The following is a 27,644-nucleotide window of genomic DNA, read 5'->3' as shown; positions in this document are numbered from 1 at the left end:
AGCTGGTAACAAAACTATGTTGCTGATGTAAATATTTGATACCAAGGAAATAGAGCCAGCAGAATGCATCTTGCTGAATTGTTTTAGTATAGAATGCAAATGACTTCCAACTAAATATCTCCGATGTGCATATTCTTATCAGCTTTGGCATGGTGTGCACCACACATCCCCAATGCATTTCTGGTTCAAATTGTGTATGTTTCAGTAAAGAAAAATTTTGTCCTGTGTGTTATTGTATTTCTCAAGTAAAAAATTATTTATTGATTTTTGGAACTAAAGATGGTTGCTAAGGTACCCAACACAAGCATTCTGTATAATGGCAGTGGAGTGAAAGAGGACAATTCATCAGAATTTGTGTGAACACACTTCCCATCCGTTGACTCTGTCTACACTTCCCGCTGTCTCAGAAAAGCAGCCAGCATAATCAAGAATCCCACACACTCCGGACATACTCTCTTCCACCTCCTTCCATCGGGAAAAAGATATGAAAGTCTGAGGACAAGTACCAACCAACTCAAGAACAGCTTCTTCCCCACTGCCATCAGACTTTTGAATGGTCTTATCACACATTAAGCTGATCTTTCTCCTCATCCTATTGGTAACTGCAACACTACATTCTGCACTCTCTTCTTTCCTTCTCCCCTATGTATGTACTCTATGAATGGTATGTTTTTCACGTTAGAAACAATACTTTTCACAGTAAGCCAATACATGTGACAATAATAAATCAAGTCAATTCAACGTGACAGGCAAAAATTTGCACAAAGAACTGATCTGTTCATTTATAGTCACTAATGATAAACTTGCCACTTATGTGAACAGACATTAATGTTCTTATAACTTCAAACAAAAGGGAACCAAGATGACATGTTCTTGCTGCTCCCTACCTGATTTGGGAGACAGATTACCACTCAGCCTACATGAGGCATATATAGCCAAGAGGCATATATAGCTCTTGATGTGCAATGGCATTTTTAGACGAGCAAATGCAAAAAAAACCATTTTTATCCAGCAAGATCCTACAAAAAGTAACTGAATAAATGATAATCTGAGGGAAGAATGCTGACCAGTGCACCAAGACAATGCTCTGTTTTTCTTGCCCTAGGATCTTGAATGTGCATCTTACCAATACTTTGGATTCTCTGAGCAACCCACAATGATGAATGATTGAAAACATAAAGCACTTTCATTATCCCCGCCTTGCAGACAAACAAGGCCAATTGTGTATGAATGTAGCATAACCTGTTATTTCTGCATTAAACTATCAGAATGCTAACTTAGAAAATCCTTTGTTGTTGGCAAATGTCAGGAGCTGTAGATTATCCATAATACACGGTGTGCAAGAATGAATTAAGTTGAGAAAGCCTCAGAGGCCATGGCACATATTTTTCTTTGCATGTTGGCAAGTGTTTATAAATAATTTTAATACACTTATAAGACAGCTGCTTACTTCTCAATTTGCAAAAGCCTGCAAAAATTCCTCTTTGTAGTCTGTTGCTGAAGTATAAATTACTGAGGATATGTTGTCTAATTAAAGAACCAAAGCCTAATAATTATTTAGAATATTTTCTCAATGTAATAATTTTTGATCATAATGTAATCATCAAGTTTGAAAGTGGAAAGTAAGTATAGCATGCCTGGCTTGTGGTAACACAAGCACTTACTAATATATATTTCTATGTTCTTTCTCAGTTTTCTGAATGATTTGGATAGGTATACTGGGGAGGGGGGGGGATTAGAGTGAGAAGGGATTTAAAATTGAGTCAATATGGCTACATTCTCTGGTATACATCATACTGGTGAGAAAGTTGCTAAATGGTGCAAAATATACATTGATATTTGAATTCTGCAGCGGTAACTTTGTTATTATACTAGCCCAAATATTCTGGTCTCTGGATTGTTGGAGACTGGACAAATGATTGAAGATGTGTGTCAGGATCCTGCAGAAGTCCTGATGTGCTGATCTACATGGGAATTGTCCGGGAATTTTCAACTTCCAATGGGCAATTCTCCTTCTTCTTGGGACCCTCCGCAAAGTCTTTGACTCTGAGTTGGATTCAGAGACCTTCGACAGTTTTGGTGCACTTATTTGAATAATTGTCTGAAAAATGTTCAATGAAGACATAGTCTAAAAGATCAAGTTGCCATAGTCCCAGATGAACATAGGCTGACCATATGACGACCATAGGCTCACCTCAGAGGGGAGAGCTGACTGGTGGTGATTTTAACCTGAGGATCACCACACCTCAGGCAAGGGTCAAATTTGAAAAGTCAGGCCTTCAGGAATAACCTCAGCCAGTATAGGAATTGAACCTGTGCTGTTGGCTTCACTTTACATCACGAACTAGCCGTCCTGCCAACTAAACTAGTCTAACTCCTGGGTAACTAGACAACTGACCCCTGCAACTAGCCCCAGCCCACTCCCTCCCAACCTTGACTACCCACTATCACCTGACTAACCTCTTGACCATCCAGCTAACCCTGAATACTGGACTACCCCACAACCACCCAAGCACCATCCTTTCTGACCCAACACTATCTAAGCAGCCTAGCCACCTGATTCGACCAGGCTACTCTCTCAATCCAATTACCACTCTGCTAGGCCCCAGACCTGATGACTACTTAACATATCAATTAACATATGTACCATCTCACCCCACCCACATGTCACTTACTCACCTACCACCTCACCCACCTGCCATCTCACCCACCTACCCGCCCTACCAAACACAACCTCACCCATCCGTCATCCTACCCACTTGACCCAACTACTATCTCACCCAATTATCACCTCACCCACATGTCACCTCACCCACCTGCCACCTACCCATCTAGTATCTCATTCATCTACTACCTTACCTCCCTTTCAGCTCACCTTCCCACCACCTCACCCACCTACCTGCTAGCCATTTACCCACCTCAGGCACTCTATCCACCCACCCACTTACCTCACCCACCCTACCATCTATTCACCCATTCACGAACATTCAAACCTGACTTTTAAACATACAATGTTGGAGCAGAAAATGTGGGCATCCTATGTTCCCTTGACTCAACTCTGTTGTGACAGAGCTCTCTGAGACTCACTGCACTCAAATTTCTGGGAAAGTCAGGCTCGGAAGGTCCTTGAAAACCTATGAGTTGAGTTGAAGGAATGTTCGAGTGGAGTAACAATTCAACAATGAGTGCTACTTCTTGGCAAATGTGTTACATGACTTTCTATGTATATTATCATGCCTGGTAAAGGCATATTACAAGGGTAATTCTCCCCAAAAGATTTGAAGTGTCGAATTTGCATAAAAACAGAAGTAAATCTCACTGGTCTTTTTCAGGGGGAGTTTAAAAATGTATCTCCCACACTTTGTGCACTGCTGCGTGCAATCACATAAATCCTGTTGAAAACCTGGGAATAGGGTCTATTCCTGCGGGAAAGACCAGCAGCATAGTGCTAACCAGGCCACTGCACATGCGCCGATTGGTCAGCACCGAGATCGGTACATGTGCAGTGGCTCCTGTCTGCAGGCATCCCGATTGCTGGCCAGACTTGCGACCCCTCACATCACTGACCCCCTCACCACACCCCCACAGCCCGAGTGCTGGCACCCCTGAACATGTCCAGGCCAGCCTCATTCCTTCCCCAACCTCTCGGCCTGCCTTGATCTCCCCTCCCCCTGCAGTGCTGACCCCTCAGGCCCCACCATAGCTCTGGCTGCACCCCCCACCCCCATCCCCTCTCCACCCTTCCCCACACCCCCCAGCAGGCTGCCCACTATCCTCCGCCCCAATTGCTGGCCTCCTTCCTCCATCGATCCTAATTGCAGAATGGCAGCAGGACCCCTCACCCCCACTTATCACTCCCTTCAGACCCTGGCCCAGCAGGCCCCACCCCTTTGGCACTGCCCCATGGCCAGTGGGTTGTGGCAAGGTAGCCCTGGTCATTGGCATTTTGCCCCTTGGGTAGTGTGACAGTTTCAAAGCTTGTGGATTGAAAGTATTGTCCTCTGTTAAGAGGACAATATAGAACTTCAAAAGGACAAGCTGATGGAGGAGGCAGATATGTGGCAGGTGGAAGTTCAGTGCAGAGAAGTGTGAGGTGATGCATTTTGTGAAATCGAGAGACAGTATTAAATAAAGGGGGGTACAATTCTTAAAGGGATGCAGGAGCAAAGGGACCTGGGTGTATATATGCTTACATCATTGAAGGTGCCAGGGCAGGTAGAGAGAGCACTTAATAAAGCATATCATTTTCTGGGCTTTATTAATAGAGGCATAGCGTACAAGAACAAGGAGGTCAAGCTGAATAAGACAGACCTCAACTGGAACATTATGTACATTTCTGGGTGCCACTCTTTAGGAAGGTTGCAAACTCATTGAAGAGAGTGCAGAGGAGGTTTACAGGAATGGTTCCAGGGATGAGAAACTTCAGTTATGAGGAGAGTTTGGAGAGGTTGTGTCTGTTCTTCTTGGAGAAAAGAAGGCTGAGAGGAGAATTATCGGACGGGAATTGTAAGGGGACTGAACAGAGTAAATAGGAGCAAAATGTCCCTACTTATACCAGGATCAAGAATGAGAGGGCACAGATGTAAAGTAATTTGCAAAAGGAGCAAATGTGATATGAGAAAATACTTCATCACACAACAAGTGTCTGAAATTCACTACCTGGAAGTGTAGGGGAGGCGGGTTCAATCGAAGCATTCAAAAGAACATTGGATGATTATTTGAATAGAAACAATATGCATGGGCGTGGGGAAAAGGTAGGGGAATGATGCTAAATTACGATGGAGAGCTGGTACTGATACAATGGGCCAAATGGCCTCTTACTGCACTGTGACAATTGTGTGATTCTGTGAACATTTGACCGCAAGTTTAAATCCTAAATTTAATCCATGGGCCTAAGCAGGGAGATGGAAGCTATGCACTGGCAACAGCTGAAATAGTTAATTAAGAAAACTAGCTTGAACATGTCATTTCTATACCTGGGCTCAGCTAGTTCCTTTGTTCAGAATATATAAATTCACATTCACAGTGTGAACTCAATGAAATTTAGTGAGCGGGAATATATTATTAAGGATGTGATAAATAGACAATCAAAGCGGACAAAGAACAAAAAACAATATAGCACAGGAACAGGCCCTTCAGCCCATCAAGCCTGCACTGCCACATGACACCGTTCTAAACCAAAGACCTTTCACCTCTATGTGGTCTGTATCCCTCTATTCCCTGCCTATTCATGTATCTGTCAAGATGCCTCTTAAATGTTGCTGTTGTATCTACTTCTACCATCTCCCTTGGCAGTGCATTCCAAGAACTTACCACCCCCTGTATAAAAACCTTGCCTCTCACATCCCCTTTAAACTTTCCCCCTTTTACCTTTAACCTATGTCCCCTAGTAATTGGCATTTCTACTCTGGGAAAAAAGATTCCAATTATCCATTCTATCCATGCCTCTCAGTTTTGTAAACTTCTTTCAACTCACCCCTCAGTCTCTGATGTTCAAGTGAAAACAAGCATATCCAATCTCTCATCACAGCCAATACTCTCCAAACCAGGCAACATCCTGGAAGATCTTTTCTGTATCCTCTCCAAAGTGTTCACATCCTTCTGGTAGCCTGGTGACCAGAACTGTATACAATATTCCAAACGTGGCCAAATTAAAGTTCAATACAACCGCAACATGACTTGCCAATTTTTATACTCTCTGCTCCAATTGATGAAGTCAAGCATGCACTGGCAACAGCTGAAATAGGTAATTAAGGAAACTAACCTTCTTGACCATATTATCCACTTGTGTTGCCATTTTCAGGGAACTGTGGACCTGTGTGCCTAGATCCTTCTGTATGTTAATGTTTCTAAGGGCTCTGCCATTTACCGTACACTTCCCTCCTGCATTAGACCTTCCAAAATGCATCACCTCACATTTGTCCAAAGTAAATTCCATCTGCCATTTCTCCACTCAAGTCTCCAGTCTACCTATATCCTGTTGTAACATTTGGCAATCCTCCTCACTATCCACAGCTCCCCCAACCCTTATCAAACATCTTTATTACTCACTCAAAAACTCAATCAAGTTTGTGAGACATGATCTCCCCTGCCCAAAGCCATGCTACCTATAGCTAATAAATCCATTTTTCCCAAATGTGAGGAAATCCTATCTCTAAGAATTCTCTCCAATAATTTATCTATCACTGGTTTAAGACTCACTGGCCTGTAATTTCCTGGATTATCCCTGTTGGCCTTCTTCAACAAAGGAACAATATTGGCTATTCTTCAGTCCTCTGGGACCTCTCCTGTGACTAAATAGGTGACAAAGATTTAGTACAAGGCCTCAGCAATTTCCTCCCTCTATTCTGGGATAGACCCTGGGGATGTTGTCTACCTTGATTTGATTATTATTGTCACATGCATTAATATACAGTGAAAAGTATTGTTTCTTGCGTGCTATACAGACAAAGCATCTCATACATAGAGAAGGAAAGGAGACGATACAGAATGTGGAGAACGATAACTTAATACAAGGTGGATCCATTTAAAAGATGGCAGCAGGAAAGACGCTGTTCTTGAGTTGATTGGCATGTGGACCTGAAACTTTTCTATCTTTTTCCTAACAGAAGAAGGTGGAAGAGAATATATCCGGAGTACGTAGGATCCTTGATTATGCTGGCTGCTCTTCTGAGGCAGCAGGAAGTGTAGACAGAGTCAATGGATGGGAGACCAGTTTGTGTGATGGACTGGGCCACATTCACGACCCTTTGCAGTTTCTTGCAGTCTTGGACAGAGCAGGAGCCATATCAAGCTATGATACAACCAGGAAAAATGCTTTCTATGGTGCATCTGTAAATGATGGTGAGAGTCGTAGCAGACATGCCAAATTTCCTTAGTCTCCTGAGAAAGTAGAGACATTGGTGGGCTTCCTTAACCATAGCATCAGCATGGAGGGACCAGGACAGGTTGTTGGTGACCTGGACACCTAGTAACTTGAAGCTCTCAACCATTTCCACTTAATCCCCATTGATGTAGACAGGGGCTTGTCCTCCACTATGTTTCCTTAAGTCAATGGCTATCTTCTGCATTTTGTTCTCATTGAGGGAGAGATTATTGTTATCGCGCCAGTTCACCAGATTCTCTCTTTCCTGTACTCCATCTTGTCATTGTTTGAGATCCAACCCACAGCAGTGCTGTCATCAGCAAACTTGAAAATTGAATTGAAGGGGAATTTGCCCATACAGTCCTGTTTTCCTAGCCTTTGGGCACTCAGTTTTTTTTGGGGAGAATTGCCCCCTTCATCGACGTTTACTCTATCAATTCCTTCTGGAATTTTATATACCTCAATCAGACCCCCTCTCAGCCTTCTAAAGTCCAGCAGTATAACCCCAAACTGTTTAATTCCTCCTCATATGTCAACTCTTTCATCCCCAGAGTCAATCTGGTGAACCTCCAACTACCTTTTGGAAGTCTAGATATACCACATCCACAGGTTCCCCATTATCCATCTTTCTAATTATGTCCTCAAAGAACTCAGGCAACCTTGTCAAGCATGACTTACTCTTCATAAAACCATGCTGACAATGATGGATTGAGCTTTGTCCTTCCAAATTCTCGGTCATTTCCTCCTGAATGACTGACTCCAGCAACTTCCCCATCACAGAGGTCAAGTTAACCAGCCCATAGTTACCCACTTCTTGTCTTTCTCCCTTTTTGAATACGGACGTCCCATTAACGTGTTTACAATGTACCAAGGCATTTCTAGAATCCAAGGAAATTTGAAATATCACAACCAATGCATCCACTAGCACTGCTGCCATCTCCTTTAATACCTTAGGGTGCAGGCCTTCAAGTCTTGGAGACTTATTTGCCTTTAATCCCAATAGTTCATTCAATACCTTCTCCCTCGTGATAGTTTTTGTATCAAGTTCCTCTGTATTAGCTATAGCTTCTAGAAAATATTCGTTATTCTCTACCGTGAAGGCAAAATATTGGTTTAGTGCCTCCGTCATCTCTGTACTTCCCATTAATACCTCACCAGTACCATCCTCTAAAGGGTAAGCATTTATTTTAGCTGTTCTCTTCCTCGTTCTATACATCTCAATAGTTGTTCTACAAGTTTTAAAGTTTATGGTGCTCCTGTATGTTAAATCAATACTGCTTAGCATGCCTTTGGCGTCATAGAATTAAGAACAAAGGACAAAGAACAGTACAGCACAGGAACAGACCCTACGGCCCTCCAACCCTGTGTCGATCACATTTACCTATCTAAACCAACTGCTTATATCCCTCTATTCCCTGTTTGTTCATATGCCCTCATCAAGATAAGTCTTAAATGTGGCTAATGGAACTGCTTCAACCACCTTACTTGGTGCCATATGCTTTCATCATGATCTTTTCCATCTATGCTGCCACTTTTAAGGATCTGTGGACCTGTACTCCCAGATCTCTCTGTGTGTCTATGCTCCTGATTGTTCTGCCATTTATTTTATAGCTCCCACCTGAATTGGATCTGCCAAAATGCATCACCTCGCATTTGTCTGGATTAAATTCCAGCTGCCATTTCTCCACTCAATTTTCCAGTCTATCTATACTGTGCTGTAGTCTCTGACAATCTTCATCACTACGTGCAATTCCAGCAATCTTAGTCTCATTTGCAAACTTGCTAATCAGACCAGCTTTGTTTTGTTCATAACAGTGTTATATGCTGAAACAATAAACTGAAATATTAAAACACAAAGTAGGATTTTGGTGAAAATAACATGTGCAAACTAATCACTTATACCTACTTCTGCTCCTATTTGTACTTTTGCATATTTGTATTACAAATACACATTTAGCAGAAATCACATCTGGAAAGATTTGTTACAGTTACAGGTAAGAGAATTCAGGCCATATAGATTTGAAGGTTAAAATAATGCTTCTTAATCTAAGTTGAAATTAATTTAAAAGTTCACAAAAGTACAGACTGTGGAAACCCAAAACAAAACAGATCTGTTTGGAAACACTCAGCAAATCAAACTTCATTTGTGGCAGGAACCAACAAGTTGATATTCCAATATGGCACAAGGGTGCATTAAGGATGGTCCTGAAATCGCTTTCTTTAAGTGCAAAGTTCAATATGCCAGTATGTCTTGGGCCTACTATCAGATGACAAGTAAAGAATGAGAATATCCTGAGGAGAAAGAAATCAAGAGATATGCTAGACACCATTGAGTTATTTTGGTCATCTAATGAGGCATGACGATATAGACAGGACAATATAGACCCTTTGAAGGCCATAGCAATGGCAAAATGAGCCAAGGAAGACCAGTGTTTCTTGGTTAAGCAACATCAAGGAATTGTAAAAGATGAGCTATCAGGAAGATAGTTTAGAACAGAAATGAGCAACATTGCATCCAACACTCATCAAGAGGAAGAAGAAGATTGGGTGCTATCATTCTCTATTAATGTATATCTTCTGAAATGTTAGAAAGTAGAGAAAAATCTGATTAAATGTGTCACAAAATGTGTCTAGTTGATGGTCGATGATAAACGAAGGGGTTAAAATCATTGAATGCGGCAGAGCTGTTCTGTTAATTGAATACAGCATAGTTTCCTGGGAAGTTGCTGTGAAGATGGTTTTGTGCAGTTCCCACACTTACAGATGGGCAACAGAAACAAGCTGAACAAGGGACAAGAGGATGGGAACTCTGATAATCACAGGATGTAGCCACAACTGCAGATGTGGATGTTTGGATGGTTTAGCCATGTAGGCATATTCTGTTGGTAATTAATCACTATCATTAGACAAGCATGTAGAGGCTGTAATTGGTTAACAAAATTCACCTGACATAAATGAAGTACTCAGAATATTAGTTATAATTGGATGACTTTCAATAACTTCAGGACAAATGTATATTTATGATTGGCATATGTAAATTATTTGTAAGCTAACCAAAAGTATAATTGCTCATGCCACGTATCGCTCAAGATGTCAGTATGCCACCACATGGAAGGCAGATTTCACCATAACTTGAATAAAGGCTGATTTAAAACTCAGAAAGTTTTCTGTGGTCTCTCGATGGTTCGCTGGGTAGCAGAGAAGTTCCGTATAATTAATATTCTAGAGGTCATATTTAGTTCTGAGAAGATTAAAGTTTAACTGTAGGAAATGGTATAAATGCAGCCAAAGAAACTGGAGTCTTTTATAGCTAAAGGTATGGGGCCATGATGACATATGGGGTAAGAACCATAAAACATCAAAAGGGGCTATTTAGCTGGAGAACTGAAGATACAGTTGCAAAGAAGTGCAGTCCAGAGAGATGCTTTGTTTTGGGAATTAGAGCTGAATTAATTTAAAAGCATTCAGTGTACCCCGAAAGCCATGTCACCATGGAGAAGTGTGGAGCTTAAGAAAGTTCTCTAGTTTCAAATTATCTGCATATTTGCTGGGAGAGTTAATGCTCTGTAGCAGGGGAATAAGCTATACTGAAAGGGTATTGCTGTTAGCAGGCTCCAAGGGCTTCAATAAGCCCTGTGAGTTATTCACTGCAGAGCAGGGTTCACTGCAGTTTGGATCTTGTGTGGTTTGCAGCTGACTGAGGAGCCCTGGAGGTTGTTACAAGGCTTCAGGCAGTTAGGACTCAGTTAAGGCAGTTAGTAACTGGGAGCTGAGAAGATGGTGGAATGACCCTTGTTCCATGCCATTTATATCTCAATGCATCTGGGAGATTGGAGTGCGGAGATACCCTGGGGGGTACTACCAGTTTAGTGAAGCTTGCAGTCTGCAAAATAATTAGCTGTATGCTGGTAATTAGAGGTAGAAAAACAGCTTTGCGAATCTGAAGCAAAGAGTCTGAGGTGAAGAGAATGAACCATTGGGAGGTGAGGAGTAATTGAAGCAATGCAAGTTAGGGCACATTGTGAGAAAACTCAAAGGCTAGGTTTTTGAAAAAAGAAGAGTAGGTATCACTTATGATGGAAATAGAGGGAGGATTTTCCGGCCTCCCCACAGCATATTTTTCATGGCGGGCAATGACGAGCTGTTCACCTGCAATGGGATATTCTGGTCCTGCCACTGTCAGTGGGACTTTCCAATCATTGCACCCCACACCAATGGGAAGTCCGTGGCAGGGATATAACATCAGTGGGACCAGAAGATCCCACCAGCATGAACAGCCAGAGTTTTAATAAGATTTTGTGACTCACAGTGATTGCTAACACTTAGGTGGATTAATGAGAAATCCATGGGATCTGCCTTGGTTTCATCTGCCATTTAATGTGCTCTACGGTGTGTTCCCTGCTAATTCATATTTACCTCAATAATTCCAAATATCAGAACATGAGATAGATATTGTAAGCTGTTTTACTTTTCTGACTTTGTAGAGTAAAGTTTATTTTCTTTACAACCATGGAATCTTGTGTCTTTATTTTCTTATTGGATAACAGAGATTTCAAAATTTTCCTACTTCAAACAGAAAGTTACTAGTCTCTAACTGGGTCATAACAAATGTGATTGTGTTCTGCAGTGTTTAATATTTCTCAGGGTTGTGCTTGTTATTTTCTGACTAATTGCAATTGTGAAGTAATCATCAAAGAAATATAAAAAAAATTACACCTTGTTTCCAAATGGTGTATTTTCTTATGTTGCCACTTCTACGGATCATAACATGTGAAGTGCTGTAGGTTGCTATAAACGTGATGTGCAAATCATAATTATGGGGCCCAGAAGTATGCAGGCTTTTTAACAGCATTTGTACATGAACTGGGGCCTACTAAGGTCATGTTGACTTACATTGCGTGCCGTCACGCAATGTAGATACTTCATTAAGCGAAGTTACCACAAGCAACAGCCCTCAAGCAGTAAATCCTTTGTCTAAAATGTATCCAAGAAGATTTTGTTAACAATTGACTTTTGGAAACGTCACAGTAAAAAGCTTCTCCTCAAGGCCAGTATATTTCATCATGCAATGATTTAGGCGCTTTGGGGTAGTATTACACAGAAAAGAGGCTTACTTCCTGATATTGATAACAATGCAATTTAAACACTTCAGGAATAACTGCTTACTATTCACACCATGCATCAAAGGGTTAATTACTCTTTTAAATGGGGGTCAAGACTGACCTGAACATCAACTCCGTTTTTTTCCACAGATACTGCCAGATCTGCTGAATATTTTCAATATTTTCTGTTCAATTTCCAATTACCAGCACCTACAGTATTTTGCTTCTGTAGCGTGATCTCAATGATTGATGGGACAGGCTCAGACAGTTTCTATATTCCTGTTTTCTGATGAGAAACACTATTTAAATGGATGAATCTGAGCAGCAGTTTAATCTGCTTTCTTAGTTCACCAGCCAATCATCTACACCACCAACTGATAGGGAATTGCCTGTAAATCAGTTCCCTACCTCAAGTGAAGTTTAGGGTGAGGAGCAGTCACACGCTCTGTTAAAATGAATAAACCAGAGTCTGAAATCATGGGGGCGATTGTTTGAGGATGTTAGCCCCAGTCAGGATTCCCGATGGTCCATTGAATCGGGTGTGATGGCCAAAACAAGGTTCTCACCTGGCATCGAACCTGTTGCAAGTCCTCTTGGCGAGATCAGTTTCTCATCCAGAAATGGCAAGAACTTGATCAGAGCTCATTAGTATTCATTTAACTCTACTTAGCAATATTGAAGGCTCAGGCTTGTGGGAAAGGGTTGACCCCGGGATGGGGTTTGCATGGCTGATCATCTCCATGTAACCCTGAAAATCCTCAAAAAAGCTTCTGGGTTGACCTGGAGATTCATCTCTCTGTAGTTCTGAATTGCATTGAATCCTTAAATCAAATAAACCTTCATGCCCCATGAACATTTAAAAATCTTTGGTTTGACAGCTCCAGTCCATTTCAAAGCAGGGAATCCCTCAGGCAGTTTAGAACAGTCACAGTTGGTTCAATAAGTTCCTTGAACTCCTTTGGTTTGACAGCTCCAGTCCATTTCAAAATAGCCAGTAGATTTGTTTGTTTATAGAATCACTTCACACCCCATTAGTTTTCACAACCCTTTTGATTGACAGGTTCAGGCTAGTTCAAAGTAAGCAGAGTGGTTATTTATTTACACAGCCCTTCATGGGCCATTAACTGTGAAAAGCTTCCTTTTTTGAGCAGCTATGTTTTCTAACCAGTTTTTTTCTGAGGGAGAACCCCAGGGCGGCACAGTGGCATTGTGGTTAGCACTGCTGCCTCACAAGGGACCTGGGTTTGATTCCTGGCTTGGGTCACTGTCTATGAGCAGTCTGCGTGTTTCCCCTATGTGGGTTTCCTCTGGTTGCTCCAATTTCCTCTCACACTCTGAAAGATAGGCTGGGTAGGTGCATTGGCCAGGCTAAATTCTCCCTCAGTGGTACCCAAAGCAGTGCTGGAGTGTGGCAACTAGAAGATTTTGCAGTAATGTCATTGCAGTGTTAATGTAAGCCTACTTGTGACACTGATAAATAAACTTTATTAGTTTATTAAGTTAAGCGGAACTGCTTAAGAGGGGGGAGCAGGTGTTATCTAACAGCAATTTTCTTTATAGTAGATTATTTCCCATTCTGAAATGGATTGCAGTAGGGACAGGTGTTCTGGTTAACCCTTTTTTTTAAGCAGAAATTTCAGAACCTCTTCTGCCTGAACAGAATGCCAGCACTGGAAGTGGTGTTCCACTATTCAAGTAACTGGTACCACTCAATACATTTTGATGATACTGTACTTTTAAGAAATGTAATTTAGTCATTTTTTGTGCGAGATCTGTTCTATGCACTCGGCGACATTTTCTCAGTATTGTTACTGAAGCAACATAATTGATCTTAATTGATGCAGTGTTATTTTGATCTGAATTAATGAAGGGTTCTGTTGTTTTGTGTTATCCCCTGGGATTGCAGAGTCGGGCTTGATTAGGTTGATGAACAGGCAACAATCAGGCTTTCACAGAGAACTCAAAGCAGTCTGCTTTTGGGGATCTTTAGAGAATGGGCACTTTCTCTGTATCTGTTGCTCTGTCTGAGGTCTAGAGACCGGAATCTGCTGTGAAATAAACTCTTTGGATGAGAATCTATGTTTGGGGTGGAGCTTTCTCTGGAAGTTGCTGCATGAGAATTAAGTGATGGGTGTCTGCTGAATCACTCTCCAGAAGTGTCAAAAGGCTGGAAAGCTAGTACCCACGGAAGAATCTTTGACTTCTGTCATAAGTCTATAAAGAAGGGATTCATGCCTGTGGGGAAAGCTGTTAAATTGTAATAATAGAAATAGCTAGCTGTTAAGAATTATACTTTGTTATATTTAAGTATTTTAATTGGTAAAGCTATGCTTTGTTATATTCCAACTGTGTTCTTAAATAAAGTTTGTTTAGATAAAGTCTTCCTAGTGGGTCACTTAAATCATGCCTGGAGTGCAACACCTTATGCTCACCCTAAAAAAGTTAAAGTTCATTTATTAGTCACAAGTAAGGCTTACATTAACACTGCAATGAAGTTACTGTGAAATTCCCCAAATCGCCACATTCTAGCACCTGTTCGGGTCAATGCACCTAACCAGCACATCTTTCAGACTGTGGGAGGAAACCAGAGCACCCAGAGGAAACCCACGCAGACATAGCGAGAACACGCAAACTCCACACACAGTGATCCAAACCAGGAATTGAACCCAGGTCCCTGGAGCTGTGAGTCAGCAGTGCTAACCACAGTGCCACCCATACAGAAGTCAGGGTCTGAGCTAACTTCATAAAATACCTCAGAGTTTTTGATCTAGTCCTTAACAATATGGAAGTACAGGTGCTCCTCAGTGAGGACCATGTTGTAGCCACTGTACAAATCTGTCGATAGACATAATGACAACATTGGGAAAGGCTCAGAAACTTTTGTGGCCCGTTGGGTAATTAGGTACATGGCTATACAGTTCCCAGCCACTGTCCTATGGCAAACAGGCATTGTCAACCTGGCAGTGAAAGGTTGACACTGCCAGGTTGGAAATGTTGGGGTGTGAAAGGGCAGTACAAGGCTGGCTCTGCCAAGGTGATGGGTGGGGGGGAGGGGGGATTTGAAAGGGGGCCTGGGGTGTCAAAAGGGGGCATGGCCTTTTGTGATCCCATTTTGGAATGTCTCTCATTTGGGATGAGGATAGAAGAGAGGATTTAGGTCACCCTGATGCTTGCATTGAGGGGGAGGGGGTCAGGGAGAAGGTGACCGAGAATTTAGTGAGGGGGAGGTTACCCCTGTGTGTTGAATGGTTATTGGATGTTCCCCTTGTCTGTGGTGGGTCATGTGAGCATTGTGGGGAGAGAGGGGTAGTCACTGTTCTTTGAGATCTTTTTAAAATGTGCCCCTACCTCATCTGTCAGCGTGTTTAAGCACCTCCCCAAACTCCCCTCACCCTCAAGGCCAGTGGAAACCTTACCCCTCTCAAAAAAAGTGCTATGGAATAGCACCTGATTAACATTGCAGGGCCCATGGGAAAGGCATCAATTCTCCTGCTGGCGGCAACACTTTGTTTTTTTTGGAGAATGGCACCCTATGTTCATTCAACGTGAGACCCTGATAGTTGCTGTTCCCTTAGGAACCACAGGATGGCAGCACACTGTGCCAATGTGAAGCACAGTAAAAAGTCTGACAACACCAGGTTTTAGTCCAACCGATTTATTTGTGAAGCACTAGCGTTTCGCTCATGTTGGTACCCAGCCCTGACAGCAGTTGGAGAACTTTTATTTCAGAGCAGTGATGGGCAATCTAGGCTAGTGAGTGGCTGCATGAGTAGCCACCTTCATTTCAGTGGGCCACAAGATTGAAATTGGGCTTGTTCACTCACCATGACCCCATGAATAAGATTCAATACAATTAATACATGCCGAATATTTCAATATGAGTTACAGAAAATGCTTAAACATTTCTTTCTTAATAGGACTATCATCAACTTCAAGTGGTAAAAACAAAACAAGTCAATGTTGTGTGCAATCAGTATGCCCCTCACTTCATTTGCCCTAGCTTCACATAGAATGATAGAATCCCTACAGTGCAGAAGGAGGCCATTTGGCCCATTGAGTCTGCACCAACCACAATCCCATCCAGCCTCTACTCCCATAACCCCAAAATATACCCTGCTAATCCCCCCAACACTGGGGTCAATTTAGCATAGCCAATCAACCTAACCTACACATCTTTGGATTGGCTGAGGAAACCGGAGCACCCGGAAGAAACCCATGCAGATGCGGGAAGAATGTGCAAACTTCACAGAAGGCTCAAATTGAACCGGGGCCCCAGCACTACGAGGCAACAGTGCTAACCACTGCACCATACGCATCACTTCAGTCATTCTGATAGGAAAATATACTACACAGACAGAAATCAACGGAACTTGGCAACCCCTGTGAGCAGGCCACAGACAACAAAATGTCCCTGGGCTGCACTCAGAACACACATATGGCCTCTAGGCCGTGGGTTGCCTACCATTGCTTTAGACAATAGTTAGAGGTTGAATCAACATGCAGTGAGACACCAGGAACATGTGGCTGGCAGCCAGGGAACAAGACTAAGGTAGCGCAGGTGCAGTTGCTCGAAAAGCTAAGCCAAACTGAGCTGGCAGCATCAATGGAGAGATTTGCTTTTATTTTAATGCAAATGCCAGCTCAGCAGCAGGGAGGGTTACACATGAGTTCCAGTACAGAGGATTCAAATGAGGATTTTGAGGCACAAGAATGATGTTAGGTACACATACCAAGATGCCTGGAGGATTGGCGACCTGGCAGAAAGCTTGTAGGCACTGCCAAGGAATCTGGATGAGTCAAGCATCAAATTGGCACAGGGCTTTGCACAAAACTCGAAGCCCATGTGGACGTGCTGGCCAGCCCCACAGAATACTTATGCACTCAATCATGATACAGCGTTGGATGGCTGACGTCTCAGTTTCCATTGCAAGCACAATCTCACCTCAAAAATCAGGCTGCTGTCATCATGTTTGTGGATACTGGTGTTCAAAGCTGCTTCCTTGCGTGGTGCAACCTGTCCAGCAAATTACTAGATTGCTGAGATGCTGTCTCAGGTGAGTGGTACCGGCTCCATGTAGCACAAACCTGCTGTCTTCTCTCAGGATGACATAATTTGACCTTTCATTATTGCGACTCTACGAGTATCCTCAACGTTACTTGTCAGCCAGTTGGTAATTTCTGTCACGCAAAAAGGAGCAGTCTGAAGCCTGAACTTCTAGACTCAGATCTGCGAAATTTCATCCCCCTAAAGCCCAATCTGCATTCTCCACCACAAGAAGTCAGCCTTGAAAATCACAGCCATGCTGAAGCAACTGGGGTAACACTGTGTACATTTGAATAGGCAAAGACACATAGAAAGAAAGCGTAAGGGAATGCAGAAGGGTGATTAGTTGACATTTGTACGAAATCAGCATGATTTAATTTATACATTTGATTTGAAGTGTTTGTTTTGTGGTGATCTTTACTTTTGTATTGTCACCAAACAAAGAATTTGAGATTCAGTGGCAGAGTGAGGTGTTTGTGAATAGGCAATTGGAGAGGCTTTTAGCACAACCACAGTTGGGTGATTCACTCACAGATATCCAGTCTAGAAGGGGTCATGTTGATTCTCTCCTCCTTTCCTCCTACTGTGCTGCACATGTGCAATGGCAACCAGCAAAGGCCTGACAGGTCTGAGAGAGCAACCTGTCTGAGAGATCTGTCCAGCCTTCTGCTGCTGCAGCCGGCCACAACGCAGACACCCTGGCACTCTCCACCCCCTTCAGCTATCAAGAACATAAGCCTGTTACTGACTGCTTTCAAAGAGAGATTTTCAGTCTATAAGAAGAATATTGCTTGAATTGGAACTCATAAGGATTGTTTGGCAGTTAAGAATTGTATCTTGCCATATTAGGTGCTGTTCAATGTTAACAGTCAAGCTAATTCATTTGTTATAGTTAAAACTGTGTTGTTAAATAAAGTTTGTTCTGATAAAAGCTTCCTAGTTTGTCAACAGAATTGTGCCTGGAGTGAGTCATCTTATTCTCATATTAATGCCAAAAATAGCAAATAATTGGGGTCTAGTCTAACTTTATAATACAACCTAGGGTTTCTAATTCACCCTAACTCTAGCACTACCTTCAGACATTCAGCTAAGTGAGCACATTACCCTAGCACAGTACTACACAATCCCTGCTCTCTCAGTTGCAGGAAAAGAGCATATGTATCACCAGGGTGAGGCAGAAGACTGAGGAGGGATGGATAGGAGTTTCACAGAGGCAACACAGCCCATAGAAAGTCCAGGATGATGGTAATTATCAGCCTTATGCTTCTTTTCAACTCCCTCTTCAGCCTCATCGTGAGATTTGACAACCAGTGTAAGCTAAAGCTGGCGTGATCGTGGTACTACACCTTCCATCACACCAACCCACCCCTTCTGTTTGTGTTCTTTCAGATAAACTTGCTGCCTGGCCAGATTCAGATGGGCTGGAGGAAGAGCTACCCCACAAAAGCAATAAGGATGCATCATCACCTGATCTCACAGTTGCTATTTCGGACACTGGCACTGTGAAGACCTTAGAGTCCAGTATACTGGTGAGTTGCCAGGCATGAGTGGGCTGAATTTAGGGTGTGGGGAGAGGAAAGCCCATGATTCAATTCCCTATAGGATGAAGTGACAGATGAGTTCTGTTGCAGGGGGCTCAGATGAGGACTTTGTTGGGGCAGAACACAGAAGAACATGCAGACTGTGATGCTGGTTGCGTTGACAGGTCTGGCAATCAGTCTCCTGTCACAGTCAAGAAGCATGAAGGAGTCCAGCTCCAATGGAGCACATGTCATTGTACAGTCTGGATCCCATCCTTTACAATGGCGATCAGCTACACAGCAGCATGGAAAGATGCAAGGCTGATTCTGCATCGCTATCCTTGCACCGAATCTATAAGCTAAGATACACACTCCTCCATCTATCACAGGAGCTGTGCCAATGCAGGTTATGTTCTGAAAGAGACAATGGGTCTGTATCATGGCTGATGCTGCAAAGTGGCCTGCAGCCAAAATCATTGCCTTCCTGGGACTATAAAACAGTGAGACAATGGATATGGCGCCAAGCTAGTAATCCAGAAGTCTGCAGACATAAGTGACAGCTAGGGAATTTCAATTCAATAAAATTGGAATAAGAAGCTTGGATCAATAACGGTGGCTTGTCCTTAAAACTCATCTGGTTCACTAATGTCCTTTGGGGAAGAAAATCCGCCATCCTTACCCAGTTTGGCTGAGGCAAGGTGTGGCTGCAGACCCACAGCAATGTGGTCAATTCTAACCTGCCCACTGAAATGCCCTAGCAACATAGCAAGCCACTCAGTTAAGGTTAATTAGGGATGTGTGATAAATGCTGGCCTTGTGAACAACGCCCACATCTATGATTGAAATATAAGTAGACTCTTAGCTTCCATATGCCTGGAAGCACTATAAACAAGACTTAAGATGAATGTCCAATTTTTTTAGAACATCTTAAAAACCTATTAATGGGAACCTACCCAGTTCATTCATTAATGTGTTCTCTTTATGTAATTTTATTTTGTCTTTCAGGCTCAGTTGGAACATGGGTTTTGCTAGCAAATTCCTGGCTGTTATTCAAAACCTGGACATTCACCTGGCTAACACAATGAAAGTGATCGTGGTGGGGGTGGCAATTCTTTTTTTCTTGGTATGCATGATAATTCTTGGGTGGCAGATCTGCCTATACTGTAAATACAGAAAAGCAAAGAAAACAGAAGGTGGGTCCTGGATATATTCTCAAGTGGAAACGTCTGAGATTATTCAATGCATAGCATTTCATGTCAATCATTCCCTGTTTGACACTAAGAACTATTCCCAACTCTAAGAACTATTCCCATCATAATCTCTGCCAGTAATGCTATTGATTGGCTTGGCACACAAAGCATAAACAAGGAAACCATATTACCTTTCATTAATTGTAGTAAAGTTACCATAGCCACAGATGACCATAGGCTACTCTCCCCTGTGAGGGGGAGGACTGACTGGTGGTAATTTACTGTGAGGATCACCACACCTTAGGCAAGGGGTTGAGATGGCAGGCCTTCATAAATAGCCTCAGCCGATATAGGAATTGAACCCACGCTGTTGGCATCACTCTGCATCGTGAACCAGCCATCCTGCAACTGAGCTAAACTGATTCCCCCCTGCCCCCACACCGCAATTAATTGTAGTACTAAATTATTACATTGCTGTAATATGGGACGATGAGAGTGAGTGAAATTCAGAGTAGCATTAATTTCTAGTACTGCACCAGTCCCATAACACGGTCACCACAATCTTCCCCCAGTGCTCTTGTTCCCACTTTTGAGGCCATATCACAAGGATATTATATCATTATGTCCCATGTTGTTAAGTTCTCTTGGCCTAGAACAGTCAAGGAACTTGTGCTATTTTGCAGACTAAACAGTTAATGGTTACGTCAGTTAAACAGTGATGTTAATGATGATGTAAACATGACAACTGGATCAGATAACCAAGGGGATCTCATTGAACCTTACAGAATACTGAAAGGCCTGGATAATGTGGACATGGGGAAGATGTTTCCATTAGTAGAAGAATCTAGTGCCTGAGGGCACAGCCTCAGAATAAAGGGATGACCCTTTAGAAACGAGAGAGGAGGAATTTCTTCAGCCAGCGATGGTGAATCTATGGAATTCATTGCCACAGTAGGCCAGGCCATTGAGTGTATTTAAGACAGAGATAGACAGGGTAAGGGGATCAAAGGTGAGAGATTGGTGTTGAAAAACTTATCAGCCATGATTGAATGGCAGAACAGGCTCGATGGGCTGAATGGCCTAATTGTGCTCCTAAATCTTACTCCAAGGGAGCAAGACCTGAAACATTCTGTGCCCAGAGAATAATGATTGTACTTACCATGAGGTTTCAGATAGAAATAGTTGTGTAAAAAAATAATTTTGAGAATACTAACTCTAAATCACTCTAAGCAAAACCTCATCCAACAGAAGACAAATAAAGGGCAACAAGTCAAGCCAGACCTAGAAAGGTTGGGAGGTTGTGCAGTTTATCACAGGGAACGGCGCTGGGGGAGGAAATGGTTGTTTGTGTCTCACAAGTCCATTCTCTGCTCTGTGACATTTGCAAAATGGTAACAGTATGTTAGCAAATCAGAAACAACCTTCAGTCACAGAGGGAGGAGGCAGCTCAAAGAGTAACAGCTTTGTTTCATTTCCCCAAAATGTTTTGTTACAATCCCTGCAGAGACCAATCACTTTGAAGAAGAGATCTGAATTGCCCCGTGACCAATTCCAAGCATCTCATAACAAGATCTCACGCTTTAAGATTTTTATTGTAACAAACACTCTAAAATCCACATTGAATAAACATTCCTTAATAGGCAACTAAGACACTAAATTGCAGGAAGGGTATTACTTATTGGCACGTCAATACAGATGAAAACCTGATTCCATATTTATATATTACGTTCCACTCTCAGCGTAAATGTAGTCTTGTTCTTGAAGTTCCAAGCCTCTCTCAGCTTTAAGAAGATTTCATCTCCCTGCTCCACTAGGGTGGATCTTCCAGTGTCCTTTTGAACAAAATCCCTTCAGTCAACCCTTTGAGCATAATCAAATGAACTCTTACTCACAAGATACACTCTGATGATTCCATGGTCTTTAATTCTTCACAAGACTTCTTTGAGCCAGGGGTCTGTCCTCACCAGGACTTATCTTGGTGGGTAAACTGAAAACAATTATTTTCCTCTGCCTGGCATAGCAGCACCCATTTCTAATCTCACTCTTCAGATTTCCCCATGTGACTGAGACTCCTGTGCTTCTGTGTTCATTTGTCTGTGAGTTACTGTGTCAAGGTGTTAAAACTCGCACTTTCAATACATTTCAACCTAGGTGATTGTCTCAATGAAGACCGGTCACATGGGCTTATCTCCTAGCAGATTTAGTATAAGGCCACATAAGCTAGTCTCCATGCAGATTTTGTAGGCAGTCACATGCCCCAGTCCAAACTATTCCATTTTAATTTGCATTGAAGGAAAGTGATTACAACGTAATCATAAGGTTCAGCAGCTATAACAATTGTCATAAACTTGTGGTAATGGCACTGGCAACTTGAGATCAGCAACACGAATCTGAGCACTGAAGAACCCATTGCAATTTATTGACCCTCATATTCCTTTATTGTTTTGAAGAATTTAATAATTCGAAGGTAAAGATAAATTTCTGAAAGACTACCACTGGCAGGGTGGCATTCACTTTTCTTTCACACTTGCCCTTCCTTGACCCGCAAACTTATCTATTGTTAGTCTCTCCCAGGCTGCTGTCCTGGTTAAATTGAGGAGAAAGCTCAGGCTTCCTGGTCAGGCCTGAATTGAAATTGCAGCCATCACTCAGACATCATCAGAATGCATCACACAGAGGGTAGAGGGTGGGTAAGTAACAAGTGGCACTTCAACTGCCTACCGGCTTGGCTCACATGCTAACATCAGAGGATTGAGGCATGAGGAAAGTATGGAGAAACTCAGGATTTTGAGGGTCAAAGAAAAAGTATGGGACAGCAGTTTATAGAACTGCAAAAGATAGTGATTAGTAGGGAAACAGTAAATCTAGAACATCATTTTGAATAGATTTCAAATACAAGTTGGGGTAGGTTTGGCATAGCATACGGCAAATTCAGAATTGATGCCAGGAAGTTCCCCTTGCACAGAGTTATCAACAGACAGTGTGCATTTATGGAAAGTGCAGTAGAAACCTTGGAATCATTCAAGAACAGCTAGATACCATGTCAGAATTCTGTGAGTTATTTGTGGTTGAAGAATTAAAAGCTTGCCTCTGCATGTCTGTTACGTGATTTTGTGAAATATGTTGTAACAAAACTGAAACAAATTCTAGCCTTTGTACACCAAGATGTAGGACATAATATTAAAATAGTCTGTATCACCAGTGGGAGCACGATATCATTCTCAGCATGCCATTGCGCAAGTTCAAGTGTATTTATTAGTCACAAGTAAGACTTACATTAACACTGCAATGAAGTGACTGTGAAACTCCCCTAGTTGCCACACTTCGGCATCTGTTTGGGTCAAAGCATCTAACCAGTATGTCTTTCAGAATGCGGGATGAAACCGGAGCACCCAGAGGAAAACCACGCAGACATGGGGAGAACATGCAAACTCCGCACAGACAATGACCCAAACCGGGAATCAAACCCAGGTCCCTGGCACTGTGAAGCAGCAGTGTGTTACCATGGGTGTTACTGACTATTTGCATCGTAATGTAACAAAAAAATGGGGCTTGCAAAAGAATTGTCTTCAGCTGGGATTCTCTTAATCCAACCTGCTGCACAGGGAATGGTGGTATCCCCAGGATTGGAACTGTGATTTCCCCGTTAGTGAATGTCTGCTCTTAATCATTCCATTATTATACTTTTCCTGAGTAACTTTCAACTAATGTTGTGTTTGTAGCAAAAAATGCGGAGGTTAGGACTGATCCCAAGAAAGAATATACAGAAAAAAGCAACTTATCAACTTGCAGCAACTCTGCAGACTTCCTGAGCATGTCTGATGAAGATGAGTGTTCAGATGTGAAAAAACACAATTACAAGGCAAGTGGATTCAGGATTGTTGGCACTTTTACTTCACACCTTGAAAAAAATTACGTGTCACATTGGTTAATATATTCTTCCCATCTCCAATCTTTTTGCATTTGTGTCTTTTTTTTTTGAAGGTACAGAAGCTCCAGGAGAGTATACAAAAGCTAAGTCTTTATTTTCAAAACAGTGACCCTATCAATTTTAAGCTGATTCAATCGAACGACGATCTTGTCACTGACTCAAAGGTTGAGCTCACAGGAAATTTGAAATTTTCTTTGTCATATGATAAAAAACTATCAAAGTTAGAATTGACAGTTATCGAAGCATTGGATCTACCCACCCAACACTTCAGTCAGCCCGCTGACTTCTTCATTCGGGTAAAGCTGTTTGTGAGTTTACGTCGATACCAATGTATGCTTCACCAATGGGACACAATGATTGTCAAGAACACGAGAAATCCCTGCTTTGGAAACCAGTTTAGCTGTTTTATTGAAAAGGATGACTATAAGAAGGCTACTTTAAAACTTGAGGTACCTTAAACAAAAATTTTTAAACCCTCTTGCTGCCTTTCTATATTTATTCATATGAGTTATGTTTATATCAATTTCAACAAGCAATTGTGTTTGGAGTTTGAGTTAGCAGTTTTATTGTATCTTGGCCACATTGTCTTTCATTGCAGCTATCATTTTCTTGTTATGCATCTCTTCCTTTGTTTAATTTAAAGTTTATTTCTTAGTAGGCTTTCATTAACAGTGCAATGATGTTACTGTGAAAATCCCCTAATCGCCATACTCCGGTGCCTGTTCGGGTACACTGAGGGAGAATTTAGCATGACCAGTGCGCATAACCAGCACGTCTTCCAGACTGTGGGAGGAAACCGGAGTATTCAGAGGAAACCCACGCAGATACGGGGAAAACATGCTGACTCCACACAGACAGTAACCCAAACCAGGAATCGAGCCCATGTCCTTGGCACTGTGAGGCACCAGTGTCAACAGACACTGTGCTGCCCGTGTGTGACAATCATAGACTTAATGGTTTATTATTATATATCATTTACCAAAGGAGAGATTAAAATAGGCAAATGAACACAGCGATTAATCACATTTGAACTTTGACTGTCTCTGCTCCTTGTATCAGAAGTTGTATTTGAACTTTGAATCATTGTGAAATTATGAGGACTTTAAACTTATTTATCCTTAACAACTTTTTTCTCAGTCAACATTCTTTCAGGCTTCCTTTAGTAAAAGAACTCTAAAATAAGCTATAGTAATGTTACATATTACATAAGAAAATCAAATCCACCATTAAACTGAAGGCTGCATGTAGTTACACTACTTCAGCTTTTTCAGGGAACTCATCAATTGTCGTGTCTCTCCTCCACATACTTTGTAATAAAACTCATTGTCTTTAACTAAAGTCATTACTTACCAAGGACTTAATGTGATATTCACCTCTGCGTATTGCTGCCATGTGTTCAAAAAAACATATGAAATCGTGTACATACTGGGCAGCACAGTGGCACAGTGGTTAGCACTGCTGCCTCACAGCATGGGTTCGATTCCCAGCTTAGGTCACTGTCTGTGCGGAGTCTGCATGTTCTCTCCGTGTCTGCGTGGTTTTCCTCTGGGTACTCCGGTTTCCTCTCACAGTGCGAAAGACATGCTTGTTAGGTGCGTTGGCAGTACTAAATTCTCCCTCAGTATACCTGAACAGACACTGGAGTATGGTGTCTCGGGGATTTTCACAGTAACTTCATTGCAGTGTTAATGTAAGTCTACATGTGACACTAATAAATAAACTTAAAAACATAGATTAAATTGCTGTTAATGCTGACCCTTAATACAGAGTACTATCAATCCATAAGTGGATCAGCCTTACCTTTACTTGAACAAGTCTATACCCTAACTTGGTGAGAGTCAATGTTAATCTCTGCATTATTAAAATCAGCATACTAACCCTGAAGTCACTCAGATCAGCAAATGAAATGAAAAGGCCGACCTTCTTACATAGAGGTGGTTTTTGATATAAGAGGATTACAAACTGGGAAAGAGAAAACCCTTCAATGGAAAGTACGTCAGTTTGGATGGCCATGGCCATGGTCATGTCCAAATCAGTCCCAGGTTATGCCTTATTTAAATCTTGTGGTTTGAAGGAGAGCGGATAGCATTGGTCTCTAATATCAAGATTGCATTAAACCAAGTTTGGGACTGAGAAATTTGGAACTAGCAAAACTGAGTTGTAATAATCATAGAAATCCTACAGTGAGAAGGAGGCCATTCGGCCCATCAGGTTTGCACCGATCACAATCCCACCCAGGCCCTACCCCCATATCCCTACATATTTACCCGCTAATCCCTCTAACCTACGCAACTCACAACTCTAAGGGGCAATTTTTAGCATGGCCAATCAATCTAACTTGCGCATCTTTGGACTGTGGGAGGAAACCGGAGTACCCGGAGGAAACCCATGCAGACACAAGGAGAATGTGCAAACTCCACACAGACAGTGACCCAAGCTGGGAATCGAATCAAACCCAGGTCCCTGGAGCTGTGAAGCAACAGTGCTAACCACTGTGCTACCATGCTGGCCACACACACTCAGTGGTTTGAATAATTTGTGACACAAAGGAAGATGGTCATGGTTGTTGAAGGCCAAACAGACTGCTGCAGGATTGTCACAGCAAAGTGTCTTTTGCCAACCATCTTTAGCTGCTTCTACTGTGATCTTCCCTCCATCATAAGCTCTGGTGTGGAACTGTTCACTGCTCAGCTTAATTCAAATAATGATCCCTGGTCTGAGGAGGGTTGACAAATAGCTGGTAAGATTCATGAGCAGCAGATAATGACCATTTCAAAGGTTAAAGTGCCCATCTATCTCCCCCTGTTCTTTAAGGGCACCACTATTGCTAAATCCCCCACCATCAACATCTTGGGAATCACCATTGGCTATGATAGTGACTATTATCACCATGAATAATCACAGGGTCAAACAGCTGGATTTAATGGAGGTGATGGGTGGGGGGGTCCCCTTAGTTGGCTCAGGAGCTGGCATGAACCCTGTGTCACCTCCTTGAGGGAAGGCCCACTCACGCACTTAATTAGACAAAGGTTGATCTTCTCTGGGATCAAGGACTCCAAGTTCTGCATGCCAAGAACTGTCAGCTGATCAGAGGCCAACAGCACCATAGCAACACTACTGACAAAGCAGAGGATGCTGCCAGCACTATATCCACCCAAGACCTAGAATCATTGCTGGATGCCTGGCCCAAATGAATGTTGGTGGGAGAAGGGTGGCAGAGTGGGGGTCTCAGGAGAAGGGGGCAAGGGCATGGACGGGTTCTCAGCAAGACCCATTGCCTCCTGTCCCAACACCGGGTCCCTTGATCAGGCATTGATTGGCTTTGAATGAGGAACCTACTTCCTCCAAGACCCCACAAGCAACACCCCATAGGTTGTCATGCTGCCTGCATGGGCTAGACAAGCCAATTCACTTCCTCTGTCTCTGTAACAGTGGACTCAAGATCTCAATATCCACCCATTCAATCACCATCGATTGTCCACTCAAAGGCCTAAATTGGCGACAGAATGGGAATGATAGCCATGGGTCCTCCCACTATAGACTCAATCAGGATGGAGGTGGGAAGGCAGTAGAGTCCCCACCCAATGCCCTCTCATCTGAGTAAACATCCCCACCATGAAACTTGTCATGGGGGAGGTCATTAAATTTCACTCATAGAATGGTTATGGCACAGAAGCAAGCCATTCATCCCATCATTTCTTGCTGGCTCTTTGTAAGAGCAACTGCCAGTAGGAGGGGCCAGAAGATCCCACCTGTGGGAAGGGCTGTAAATTTTCACTCTATGCCCTTATAGAACACCTATATCATAGAAGACCATCCAGCTCATCAAGCCTCCACCGACAACATCTCCATCTCCGTATCCTGTCACATTTACCCTGCTAATCCTCCTGACACTATGGGATAATTTAGCATGGCCAATCCACCTAACCTGCACATCTTTGGAGTGCAGGAGGAAACCCACACAGACACAGGGAGAATGTGTAAACTTCACA

At 42.5% G+C, this 27,644-nt stretch overlaps 1 protein-coding gene across 4 annotated transcripts in view; it reads left to right on the top strand.

Moving 5' to 3' along the window:
* Positions 1–27,644, top strand: part of syt19 (synaptotagmin XIX) — a 55,447-nt gene that overhangs the window by 6,141 nt on the left and 21,662 nt on the right. For 2 of the 4 annotated variants that reach the window (XM_080190241.1, XM_080190243.1), the window contains exons 2-5: positions 18,401–18,540; positions 19,537–19,724; positions 23,444–23,583; positions 23,706–24,101. In XM_080190241.1, coding sequence (XP_080046367.1) covers positions 19,550–19,724; positions 23,444–23,583; positions 23,706–24,101 — 711 coding nt within the window. In that variant the 5' untranslated portion in view covers positions 18,401–18,540; positions 19,537–19,549. Of the gene's footprint in view, positions 1–18,201; positions 18,257–18,400; positions 18,541–19,536; positions 19,725–23,443; positions 23,584–23,705; positions 24,102–27,644 lie in introns of those variants that run through there. The other 2 variants (XM_080190242.1, XM_080190245.1) reach the window with 2 other exon arrangements.

This window comes from Carcharhinus amblyrhynchos, chromosome 6 (assembly GCF_965287045.1).
Source record: "Carcharhinus amblyrhynchos chromosome 6, sCarAmb.v2.hapA, whole genome shotgun sequence".
In the NCBI taxonomy this organism is placed as follows: Eukaryota; Metazoa; Chordata; class Chondrichthyes; order Carcharhiniformes; family Carcharhinidae; genus Carcharhinus; species Carcharhinus amblyrhynchos.
The sequence above is the reverse complement of the archived record's forward strand: the minus strand, read 5'-3'. Positions and strand labels throughout refer to the sequence as shown.